General features: G+C 34.2%; 1 protein-coding gene across 2 annotated transcripts in view; it reads right to left on the bottom strand.

Annotated features, from left to right (window-relative positions):
• The window catches only part of EEA1 (early endosome antigen 1), a 134,964-nt gene that overhangs the window by 101,861 nt on the left and 20,444 nt on the right, over positions 1-12,659 (bottom strand). For both annotated transcript variants that reach the window (XM_084880321.1, XM_084880322.1), the window contains exon 2: positions 4,164-4,256. In XM_084880321.1, the coding sequence (XP_084736447.1) occupies positions 4,164-4,256 (93 nt within the window). The remainder of the gene's footprint in view (positions 1-4,163; positions 4,257-12,659) is intronic.

Here is a 12,659-nt window from a genome sequence, read left to right as displayed (position 1 = left end):
AGGAACATGAATTCAATTTTGGAGGTTTTCAGGGGTTTTGTTGTTGTTCTTGTTTTAAATAATAAAAGGTGTGTCTTTCAGACAACTACAGTCCCAAGTGCTAGAACTACAAAATAATAGTTCTTTAAAAGAAGGCATCATTGCATTTTTTTGCTATCACAGCTTTATGCCTTTCTGGTTTCTTCACTGTAAATTTTCACATAAAATACTCAACTCTTCATTCAAAAAATATTTACTGCCTTAGCCGTTTTGGCTCAGTGGATAGAATATCAGCTTATGGACTGAAGGGTCTCAGGTTTGATTCTGGTCAAGAGAACATGATTTGGTTGTGGGCTCTGTCAGACGTTCATGAGACAGCCAATCAATGATCCTTTCTCATCACTGATGTTTCTCTCTCTCTCTTCCTCTCCTTTCCTCTCTGAAATCAGTAAAAATATATTTTAAAAAAGAAAAAATGCAGTTGAAATCAAAATTCCTTTTAAAAAAATATTTACTGAAAATGATTACTGTGCTCCATCCATTACCCCAAGGTGCTGAGAGCACAAATATAAACCTATTGGTTCTGCTATTCTTTAGAGAAACCTAATATAACTCCCAAAAAAAACCCTATTGGAATGAATAAATTAATTTAGCCAGATTATAAAATAAATGATAGACATACAAAAGTCAATTGTACTTCTATATTATAGAAACACACAAGAGAAAAATAAAATTAGAAGAAATACTATTTACACTAACATAAAAAAATGAAAATTACCAATTAATAAATTTAATAAAATATTTAACTTTTACATTGAAAAACTATAAAATATGGCTGGGTAAAATTAAAGAAATTGAATTAAATCATGTGAAACAATTAGAAAATTCAATATTAAGATGAACTTCTCTCTCCCAAATTAATTTGTAGGTTATATATAATTCTAATCAAAATCCTAATAGAAGTTTTCTCAAATTTATAAAGAAATGTAAAGAACCTGTTACATAAGAGTGAAAACAAACTTGAAAGGGACAAAATTGGGAGACTTAAACTATCTAAATTTGAAGACTAACTATGAAACTACAGTAATCAAGACAGTATTGACTTAAATATACAAATATACATAAATATCAATGAAACAGAATTAAGAACATAAAAATACAGCCACATATATAAGGTCAATTGATTTCTCAAAAAGTAAAAATTTAATTCAGTGGGAAAAGGTAAAAGTTTCAACAAATAACACTAAAATAACCATATGGGAAAATGTGGTTTATATATCCACAACTCCGAGACCATCTGGAATCCTGTAACAGAGAGGAATAGACAGAAGTGCTCCAGCCATGAAGACAGAAGAGAAACAATTCAGAGATGGAAGATGCTGACGACACCTCGCCATGCCAGCAGACAGCAGCTGCGTGTTGCTGAAGGATGCCCAGGACCAATCCAGAGACCTGCATCACCACCGTTTGGCCACCAACCAGATGTGAAATAGCATGGCTGACATGTACACATAAGGAACTATTTGACATTGAAATTGGGACTCAAAAGAACTGTTGGTCCAGAAAGGAACTCACTACAGACTGATTTCATTTGCCTGACAGCATAACCATTATGGCTTTTCTCAGTTTAGGGTCTTACAAGGGTATTTCTTAGATCACAAGATCTCACACATCTAGAGGAAATGATGAACAACATAGACTGATTAACAAAAACAGACTCAGAGAAAGAGAAGCATCGAACAGACTTTCAAACCTCAGAGGGAAAGTAGAGGGGGTGGGGGTAAAGGTGAAGAGATCAACCAAAGGACTTGTATGCATGCATATGGGCCTGGCCAGGGGCCATGGACAACGGGGAGGGAGGGGGCGGGAGTGAGGGCATATGTAGGGAGGGGTTTGGGATGGGATTGGGGGGATGAGGACAATTATGTGATACAATAATCAATAAAAAAAAAAAAAGGGAAGGAAAACAAAACAAAAAGAATAATTTAGGTTAAGTTGCCTCCTAGAGCTTCCTAGAAAAAAAAAACAAAAAAAAAAACTAAAGAAATGTAAGAGAAAGTTCAGCCGAAATCAGTTTGGCCTGTGGACTGAAGGGTCCCAGTTCAATTCTGGTCAAGGGCATGTACCTTGGTTGGGGGCACATCCCCAGTAGGGGGTGTGCAAGAGGCAGCTGATGGATGTTTCTCTCTCATCGATGTTTCTAACTCTCTATCCCTCTCTCTTCCTCTCTGTAAAAAATCAATAAAACATATATTTTTTTAAAATAAAAATAAGTAAATAAATCTCAACCACTATCTTACACCATACACAATAATTTTAAAGAAATCATAGATTTAGATGTACAGCCTAAAATGATTTTTTTTAAGTCAGAGGAAAGCATAGGAGAGTCTTTGCAATCGTGTGATAGTTTAAAAAAAAAAAAAAAATCATAGAAGGACCCAAAAAGTATTAATCATAAAAGAAACGCTAACAAACTAGACTTCTCCCAAATTAAAAATTTCTCCTTGAAAACACCACTAACAAAATTAAAAACAAGCCATGGAATGAGAAAAAATATCAACATCACATATTATATATCTGATTGAGGTGTGAGGCCTAAAATTAAGGCCCAATATTAAGTGCTGCCTTGACAAATGTGAAATGGAGGGGCTTCAAATGGCTTAACTGCAAGTTCCCCTCCCCACTCTGCTCTTGCAGATAAGGTCCTCTAGCCAATCAACCCTCTTTTCCACAAGAAACAGGGCAGGGCTGGCTTATTATACCTAAGTATTGAGTTTCAGTTCCCCACCGCCTATGTCATAGGTTGAAGCTCAACCATTGAGTCACACTGGCTGGGCAACAATTATTAATAGATTTCTTTCCAGGGTTATAGCTGGGCACTTTAAGTTCGGAGTTTTTTTTTAAAGACGTTTCCTTAAACTTGTTCTTTTTTTTTTTTTTTTAAATATATTTTATTGATTGTTTTACAGAGAGGAAGGGAGAGGGATAGATAGTTAGAAACGTCGATGAGACAGAATCATCGATCAGCTGCCTCCTGCACATCCCCCACTGGGGATGTGCCTGCAACCAAGGTACATGCACTTGACCAGAATGGAACCTGGGACCCTTCAGTCCGCAGTCCAACGCTCTATCCACTGAGCCAAACCGGGTTTGGCTAAACTTGTTCTTAATGAAGTTTATTTGATACTTTACTTCTTGTTCTCACAATCTTATATTATAGTAAATACTACAGCCCCGATGTACAAAATTCATGCAAGAGGCTTGGCCCTCGCCCAGAAGGACATCCGGAAGGTCGTCCAGCTATGCAGTCTAATTAGCATATTATGCTTTTATCATTATAGATATATATACAGTACATGAAGACAAATGAAGAGACAGATGGTCAGAGAGAGAAAAAAAACAACACAGAGATGAATGGTTAGAAAGAGAAATACATCCAAAAACACACATAAAAACACACACACACGCGCGAGAGAGAGACTCTTTAACCAAGAGGAGAAGGGGGAAAGAGAGAAAAGGGGATTAGGTGGGTGGTACCATTGCACCCAGAAAGGGTCAACTAACAAAAGCTATCAGAGCAGAATATGTATAGATCTCTTAGGGACAGCATTACAGGTGGTTCTGTATTCTTCTCTTTCCTTTATTCTTTCTCCATAATGTGCAAATATTGTTTGTTTTAAAAGATAATTGTAATAAAGCAGCTACTAAGGTTGGTTTCTCAAAAATGTAAGTTATTTCTTTTTTAGACATTTTCTTTCTGTTAATTTTAATAAGCTATCAAAGATAAAATAAAAGTTCTTACAAAGACAGAAGATAAAACAAAAGTTCTTACAAAGACAGTCTATAAATTTTAAAGATAATTTTTCATTAGCTCAGCAGTTCATGACAGTACAAACACATAACTAGATAGTTATTAATCAAGAATTCTTTATAAACTGTGTTATACTTATTAGTTTTATGTCTTTATTAAGATGAGAGGACATTAGCAATGAAGAGATAGTCACAATATTATTTTTCATTCTCACAACTAAGTAGCAGTATATGTCTATAAGTATGATTCAAAAGTTGCATTCCTTTGTAGGAAAGATCTATAATAACTTTTCCCAAGAAATTTTAAATTACTACTCATTACTCCAAATATTTGCTATTTTCCCTTAAATAATATTGACAAATTATTTTCATACCTCTGAAGAGTTTTCATTATTGACATCCCCTGTGTTAATAGGAGTTGCTGATGAATCTAAATCAGAGCCTTGAGAGCCAACTCTCCCAGGAGTCTGAAACATAAACAGAAGTGGGTGGGATCAAAGCAGATATTAACAATATATTCATAAACTATTTAACAACCTAATTAGTAATCAGGTCGAGGCTAACACATAAATAGATGTGTCCTCAATAATAATGAACAGTATTATCAGCTATTCTTTATTGAAAATTGACTGTACCTAATACTGTATTAAGATCTCTATAGGTATTATCTCATGTTTAGTCTTTTTAACTAAAAATTTTACTTTTGGATACAGTGCTCTATAGTTTCAACTCACTTTCAGAACAAATATTATCTCTATTGGTAAAACAGATTCAAAGCAGCTAAAGCAAGCATGTCAAACTCACAGCCCACAACAAATAGTTTTGTGTCCCAGCCAATATAACAGTATGTAAGAAACATTTTAATAAAAATTTCATAACTTAATTTTTACAATATCCCGTTATACATAGTATTAATAACAAACTACAACGTTCACTAATGACTGATCACTATATTTCCCTTACGTGCATAACGTGCAGGCACACCATTTCTCTCCACTAATACTAGCAGTGAATATTTTAGCAGTTGATTGACATGTCATTAGTCTTGTACTGACTGGTTTGGTGTGCACAAGAGGAAATATCTCGCCTTCGAAGAACAAGAAAAATAGGTTTGTGTTTCGCTTATTAATTTGTGCAGTTATTCAGTGTCTGGTAAGTTAATGTTCAAGAAAAAATATTAATTTTTATTAAAATGTCCTATTATTTTATGTTAACTATTACTCATTTATTTTAGCCCTTTGTATTCAGCATGTCTCTATCGAAATAAATATACATTTCTATGAAAATTTCTATGAAAAAAATGTTTTTTTGGGGCCCACATAAACTTTAACCTTGTTTATTTGGCCCTATGTTAGCCTTTAAGTTTGACATGCTTGAGCTAAAGGATTTCTTAAGATTGTATTGAACAAAAATTAGAAGAAGCAGAGCTAAAATGCTGATCTGATTCCTCTTGCATTGCTCTCTCTACCAACACCAACTAAACTACAATGATTTGAGGGGTGCTAAAAAGATCTACACATTAACTGGTCACATTATTTAGTCACCCAGCAATCTACCATCCATACCAACCATTACCAATCTGTCTCAATATTTGATATTCCATCATCAAAGATATAGTTTGTAAGACTAGAGTTTTTTTTTCTCCACTTCAACCTTTATCATCTAATTTTATCATTCATTAATACCCAGGAGTTACCATAAAGGAAATGTAGATCTATTAAAACACTGAGCAAAAAAATACAGTCAGAGCACAAGGACTGACTCAATAATCCTTATTTTTAAAAATGTATGGTATATACTATCATTCCCAGTTTACACAAGAGGGAACCAAGGTAGAGTCTAAGAAACTTGCCCAAATTCACATGACTAATAAACGAAGAAAAAAGTTTAGCTCAGGCTTTCTGGCTTTTAATCAATAACTTATAGTGCTTCTCTACTGGACATCTTCACTGAGATGTAATTCAAGCATCCAAGATCTAGAACAATTCACTACACATTTGCCTCAACACACTGTAATAATCCTATTATCATCTGTAATAATAATCCTATTAGCATCACTGGAAAAAGACCCTGTTGCAAATTGCCTAAAATAATCCTATTAAACAGACCTAAATAAGCCCGAGAATTATTTGAGGTATTTACTTCAACCAAATAAGGAGATATCTACAACATATAAGCTACCCTAGATTGCTGGTAATATCGATATATAAACAGATTCATACTATCAACAACTATATGACTGATATAAAGCAGCATTAATCTCTGCAAACACTGCTATCAAAAAATCAAATTGCCCTGGTCAGTGTTTCTCAGTGGTTAGAGTATCAGCCCACACACAAGGTAAATGTATATACCCGTGTTGCTTCGATCCCCACCCTGATTAGAGAGTGTGAGGGAGGAAACCAATCAATGAGACTCTCTCCAATCCAATGTCTTTCTCTCTCTCTCTCTCTCTCTCTCTCTCTCTCTCTCTCTCTCTCTCTCTCTCTCTCTCTCTCTCTCCCCCTCCCCCTCCCCCTCTCCCTCTCCCTCTCCCTCTCCCTCTCCCTCTCCCTTTCCCTCTCTCTCTCCCTCTTTTTCTCTCTTCCTCCCTCTTCTCCTTCCTATCTTCTCTTCTTTCCTTTCATTCTCTCTAAAAATGGAAAACGTATCCTTGTGTGAGGACTTTAAAAAAAATTTAAATACAAGCTTTTAAAGAAAGAACAGCACTTTACTGTGGAAAAAAAATAGCAAACAAAAACATCATTTTTTTTACTATATCTATCACAGAAGTTTTAACAATATGAAGTTTCTTTGAAATAGATAATTTACCTATTCAGATTAGTTGTATAATGAATAAAATTAAGTAATCTACAATTGCACTTCTATAATCCAAAGTAACCAATATCGGTGTCTTACAATTCAATCACTATATCTAATAATAGAGAAAAAAAACAGAAACCAAAACAAATATCTAATATCATATAAAGAACAAATATAGAGAGGAGCATCGATTTTTTTCTAATATTTGGTGATATGCTGAGTCTGAGCTTCCAAATTCTCAACATCTCTCCTCATCCCCAGCTCTACATATGACTTCATTCTAGAAAAGATCAAGAAAGAAAAGAGCAAAATTTCATTGGGAAAATTACATCAGGTTCACAACCTAATTGCTACTAAAGATAAAGAACCTCATCTCTAACTTTCATCTACCTAAAGCTCAGTAAAATGATAACTAGAATAGTCTTTGCACACAGAAGAGCCATAATAAATGCTCAATAATAAAATGCACAGCCCATACCACTCTAGCTGAAACTAGATAGCAAACAAGGAACACCAGCCAGAGTTAATAATGAATTAATTTCCAGAAAAATTTAAGTTAACTAAAAATAAATTTTTGCTTTGCAAAATTCTTTGAAAAAAACATTGTTGTTGAATAGTACACACTTCAAACTTAGCAAAATTATTTCTGAAGCCAGAAAAAATACAAGTATTAGACATTAAATGACATACTACCTCAAAATTCAGAGATTCACAAGACATTTATAATGATCCTATATAATAAAAGGCTAAGATGCAAATAGACCAAATGGTGGAGCAACTGGAACAACCAAACAACTGGTTATTATGATGTGCACTGACCACCAGGTGGCGTGTGTGGAACATAATGGGCATTGGCTGAGGCGGGATAGTGGAGCAGGTGAGTGGGGGCACCAGACCAAGGCAGGCACTGGTCGCTGTCACTCCACCTCCCTCTGCTCCTGAGGAGTGATCAGGGCAGCAGCAGCTGTTCACACAAACTGCTGGTGCCAGCCCCAATTGCTCCACACCATCTGCAGGTTGGAGCAGGGCCAGCGCCTTCAGCTCATGGGAGCAGCGGTAGCAGAAGTGGGGCTGCCAGCAGACAGGGGACCCGGGCCCTTGGCAAGAGGGGCTAGGCAGAGGAGCAGGGGATGGGCCAAGACCTGCCCCTGTGCCTACCATAACCTCGAGGCCCACAGTTCCTTTCAAGGTGCATGAATTTGTGCACTGGACCCCTAGTTTCTTATAAAAAGTAACTTTTAGCACTGATTTTGTTAATCTATTTCATCTTCAGCCCACTCTAAAAACCAATTAGAAAGATTTTCACAGAGTCAAAAAAGTCTGAAAAGCCATATACTATATATACAAACCTTGTACTATAAATGGATAACCAAAAAATATTTAAGGCCCTCACTATCCTGTTTCCACTATTGAAAACTAAGAAATTACCACATAACAAAGTGAGAATGTGCTGGAGGCTAATTCTAGCAGGTCATAATTATGCAAGTTCATCAGAAGGCTGATGGGCCCTAACCAGTTTGACTCAGTGGATAAAGTGTTGGCCTGCAGACTGAAGGGTCCAGGGTTCGATTCCGGTCAAGGGGCATGTACTTTGGTTTCAGGCACATCCTCAGTGGGGTGTGCAGGAGGCAGCTGATTAATGTTTCTCTCTCATCGATGTTTCTAACACTCTATCCCTGTCCTTTCCTCTCTGTAAAAAAATCAATAAAAATACTTTAAAAAAAAAAAAAAAAGAAAGAAAGAAAGAAGGAGGAGGAGGAGGAAGAGGCTGATGGATCTTGGGGTTTCAGCAGGGGTGAAAATCTGCATATATTCTAACCTGATAATATTTTCCTGTTTATCAAACTTTACCTATTCCTAAAGGGCCAATGCGTTTCCTAGAAAATAAAAAGCTATGGGTTCGAGATTCAGAGAGCCCACTTCACTAGAAATTTATATTTCATGTCTAGTCTCTTTATTCAATTTACGCACAGCCCTTCTCCAGATTCCTAAACCCTTGCAGCTGCGGAAAGACCCCAGAATTTATAGCACCCGAGACAAGGACATTTGGAGAAGATTTCACCTGAGTGAAAAAAGGAAATTTACCCAGGAGAGGTGAAGGATCACCAGTAAAGGTGGGGATGGATCACTGGTAAAGGTGAGGTCACTGAAAATTCAGTGGGGAGATTCACTGCACATAAAGCCCATGCCAAGCTTTGGATTTTGCGAACCAGAGAGGGCAGGAAAGTCTTTTGTTTCAAGCCAGGCCATAACGGGGAAGAATTTGTTTCAAAGGCAAAAATATCATTGTAAATTTTTAGCTTCCATGCTCAAGGATAAAGAAGTTGAAATGTGAAAAGGCACTTTATTAAATCAGGCTCAAGGAAAAAGAGTACTACTGTCATTTTTTAACTATGTGGGTTCTTGTTCAAATTGCAAAATATCTAATTCGTATTGAGGAACAAAAGTCTGTGTGGAAAGACTTAGCAGCTAGAGAGGATGGAGCTGTTAATCCTCTCGCTGAGGAACTCTCTGATGCTTTGTAATTTTTATTACCATAGGACGCCTTGGGACAGGCAGATTTTAGCTAAAATAACTTTAATGGCCAGTCAATGCTATGGAGAGCGGAATAGGAAAAGATTCAGGAAAAGAACTATGATTTATTAAGTCTTGTGTTATAAGTGATTGCTTGTCTGTTTTATCTGTAATTTGTGTTTAATGTTTTTATTATTAATTTATTAAGCATACCTTTAGTTTAACTGGGTAAGGAAACACAACCAGATCATTTACTGAATTTCCCCAGAGGAAATAGGATGTGCGGGTGGGAAGACATGTGGAGATCCTGTAAAATGGATGCCCACTCCCCAGAGTGCTAAGAAAAGTCTCATCTTCACCATGATTTTTGTTTCCCAATCCATCACTTAAAAATTTTTGCTGAATTTAAGGGATGCATCTGGGATTTCTGTACTCAAAAACAGAAACCTAACTTAAGATAAAAAGCGCACACCGTCCGATTTTGGATTTTAGATAGTTTGGGGCTGAGTTTAAATCTCTTTACGGATGCTATAGAATGAACCCAAAGCTGTTCTTTCCTCAAAATGATGATAGAGATGACCCAAGGAAAAGATACAGGCAGGTTCTAAGCAACAAGATTGGTATTTCCATAATAAAGGGTAGTTTATAAATAATAATAAACCACTTTCCAAAGTTAACCTTAAGGCCACTAAAAGTCAATGTTATCTCTGTTACAGAATTTGCCAAAGAAAATACCTTGGATAATAATAATCGGCTTTAAAATCTCAAAACTGTTGAAACATGGATAAAATAGATGTATCTAAAATAAAGAATTTGTGGTGGAGCTTTTTTCGGTGATAATTATAGGGAATGAAGGTTCAGTAGCCCAGGAAACTGGCTTTGCTCTTTGATGAAGGAGGGAGCTGGTTGCCCTTCTCCCAGCAGAAAAAAATGTGGTAGTTTTACATCAAGCAGCTGGGCAAAACTTCTTTCGCCAGCCAGAAACGTGGCTTTCCAAGAGTAGTTGGCAACTCAGAACTTTGAAGTTTACTGAATTAAATAATAAAATTTAATAATTATCTAGATATTTTGAAATGACAAAATACTGAAATGTTAATCTGAGTTTGCCTCGTATACAAAAATCTAGAGGAAATAATTAAATCTATTAATTAAACATGTCTTGTACTTTTGAAGTATATCCTTAAAAATATAAAGGTGTTATTAATCTAAGAAATGATCATTATTTAATTTACCATCTAAAATTTAAGGCTTTTGTGATCTTTACAGCATTCACATGGAGTAAAAATTACTTTGGCCCTATTTTATAAATGTGGAAATAAAGGATAGAGGTGTTAATTCACCCTAACCTGCACAAGGGACACCTGCACAAGTGCAATATTCTAACTGGGGTCCATCTGCTTGGTTAGCTATGGTTGTGTAATAAACTACTTAAATCTCAAATAAATAAATAAATAAATAAATAAATAAATAAATAAATAAATAAAATTTAAGGCTTTTAAAAGTTCAAAGTTCAAATTGAGTTGGGAGAAATTATATAGCTGTGATAACAAAATGCATAAAGTATAGAAATTTATTTTTGAGAAAATAATTCTTGTATTTTTTCTGAAGAAATTATTAGTTCAAAATATAATCTGTGTGGTAAAATTTCAACCTATGGTATAATATTTTCTAAAGTATAATAATTTATATAGTATAATTTAAAACAAGGATTAATTCTATGGTCTATGGTCTGAACCAAATTTTTAATTGGTTTTAAATTTAATTGATATATTTTAGAATAATTATAAAAAGTATATAATATTTAAATTTTATATTGAATTTAATTTTAATATAGTTTAAATTTAATTTAATAATTTAAACCATGTTAATAATTTGATTTAAATATGTAGTTAATAATTTAATTTAATAAAATTTAATATTTAAATTTTATATTAAATTTAATTTTAATACAGTTTAAATTTTAGAATAATTATAAAAAGTATATATTTAAATTTTATGTGTGTGTGGGGGGGGGAGGGGTGTGTGTGTGTGTGTATATATATATTTTATTGTCTTTCCAAATTAAATTTCAAGACTTTGGATGGCTTTTGAAGCATTCCAAGGGCCCTGAAGTGGTTCAAGAATTTATTCTCTCTTCTTAAAATAAATAATTTTTAATTAGGCTGATTTAATATACTTGAAATCACGTGGAAAGCTTTATCAAATAAAAATTAGTGACTATATTTTATTTATATACATATATTTTAAATGTTATGAGGGTTTTGGCCTCTACGGGAGGGCAAGACAAAGTAGCTAAATATTTAAGATTCAGCAATGGAATTTTAAAGATAGAAGCCCCAGGCACCCTGCTTTCAGATAAGTTGGGGGGATGGGACGGCATCTATACCTCATAGATCAAACAAATAAATTTGCTTACTTTCCTTTTCAATAAAGATGCCTACTTTAATTATTTAATAAATTAGCTTTTTAAAATATAATCAAGGTCTCATATAATTTCAGTTAAATGAGAAGCCAAAATGTTAACCAATTGATTCTAGTAAAAATAGTTACTTAGACCTCCCTTAATCCCTCTGTGTATGCAAATGAGCACTACTCAAAAAGAATGCTGTTTAAAAGTAAAATTTAAGCTTAATAAAATGGAAACAGATTTTAAATCTCTTCAGCTCAAATTTATAGGGTAAACTGAAGGTTATTATTCAAGCATTAAATCTGATCATTAATAAAGTCACCATAACTAGAGAGTCACTTAAAATGTAGGTAGCAGTATCAGCCAGTATTTGAAAAACATCCAAGTATGCTGCTCCATTTAAGAGAAAGAAAAAAGGTTTTTAAAAGAAACTTCCTAAGTGTGGCCTAGAAATTACTCTAGAAGGAAATAAAGGGAGGTTTCCTTCAAATATCTGGAAAACTGTAATTAAAAAGTTAATGTATTGGGCCTCAATAAGAAAAGTATATGATTTGCATTTTGTCTCTCTAGCAAAGCTTATGTAGATATACTCAGAGACTAATAGCATAAGTTCAGTTAGTATCATAAAGTTAGAAAATAAGCCTTATTTCAGACTAATTTAAATTGACAAATTAAGATAAGTGAATATTCAGGAGAACTTAGTTGCACTAGGCAGGAAACTATTCCTAAAGCATTAACAATTTTTTTACTGATGGTTCATCCCATAGTAAAGCTGTTTAACATGCAATGATTCCAAACAAGTCATATTTCTGTGCAAAGAATTGAATTAAAAAGCTATCAAGACTGCATTGCAGGATTTCCAAAAGCCTCTTAATACTATTAAAACAAAAAAAAAAAGTGAGGGGGGTTTATAGTGGAGTAATCTCCTGTAAATTACATCAAGCCTTAAATTACTTATATTTTTACTTTAAAATTTTTTTTCACTTAATAATGCTAACGGCAAGACACACATGGTGTCAGAATAAGCCAAAGAAAAATGGTTTGGGCAAAATAAAAAGATCCTAAGTCTAATTTATAGAAAAGATTCCTTTATTAACCTTTGATCAAGAATATGTTGTTGTTTTTTCATTTTTTTTTCTGTTTATTT

Source organism: Pipistrellus hanaki, assembly GCF_964339955.1.
Source record: "Pipistrellus hanaki genome assembly, chromosome: 3".
Taxonomy (NCBI): domain Eukaryota; kingdom Metazoa; phylum Chordata; class Mammalia; order Chiroptera; family Vespertilionidae; genus Pipistrellus; species Pipistrellus hanaki.
The sequence above is the reverse complement of the archived record's forward strand: the minus strand, read 5'-3'. Positions and strand labels throughout refer to the sequence as shown.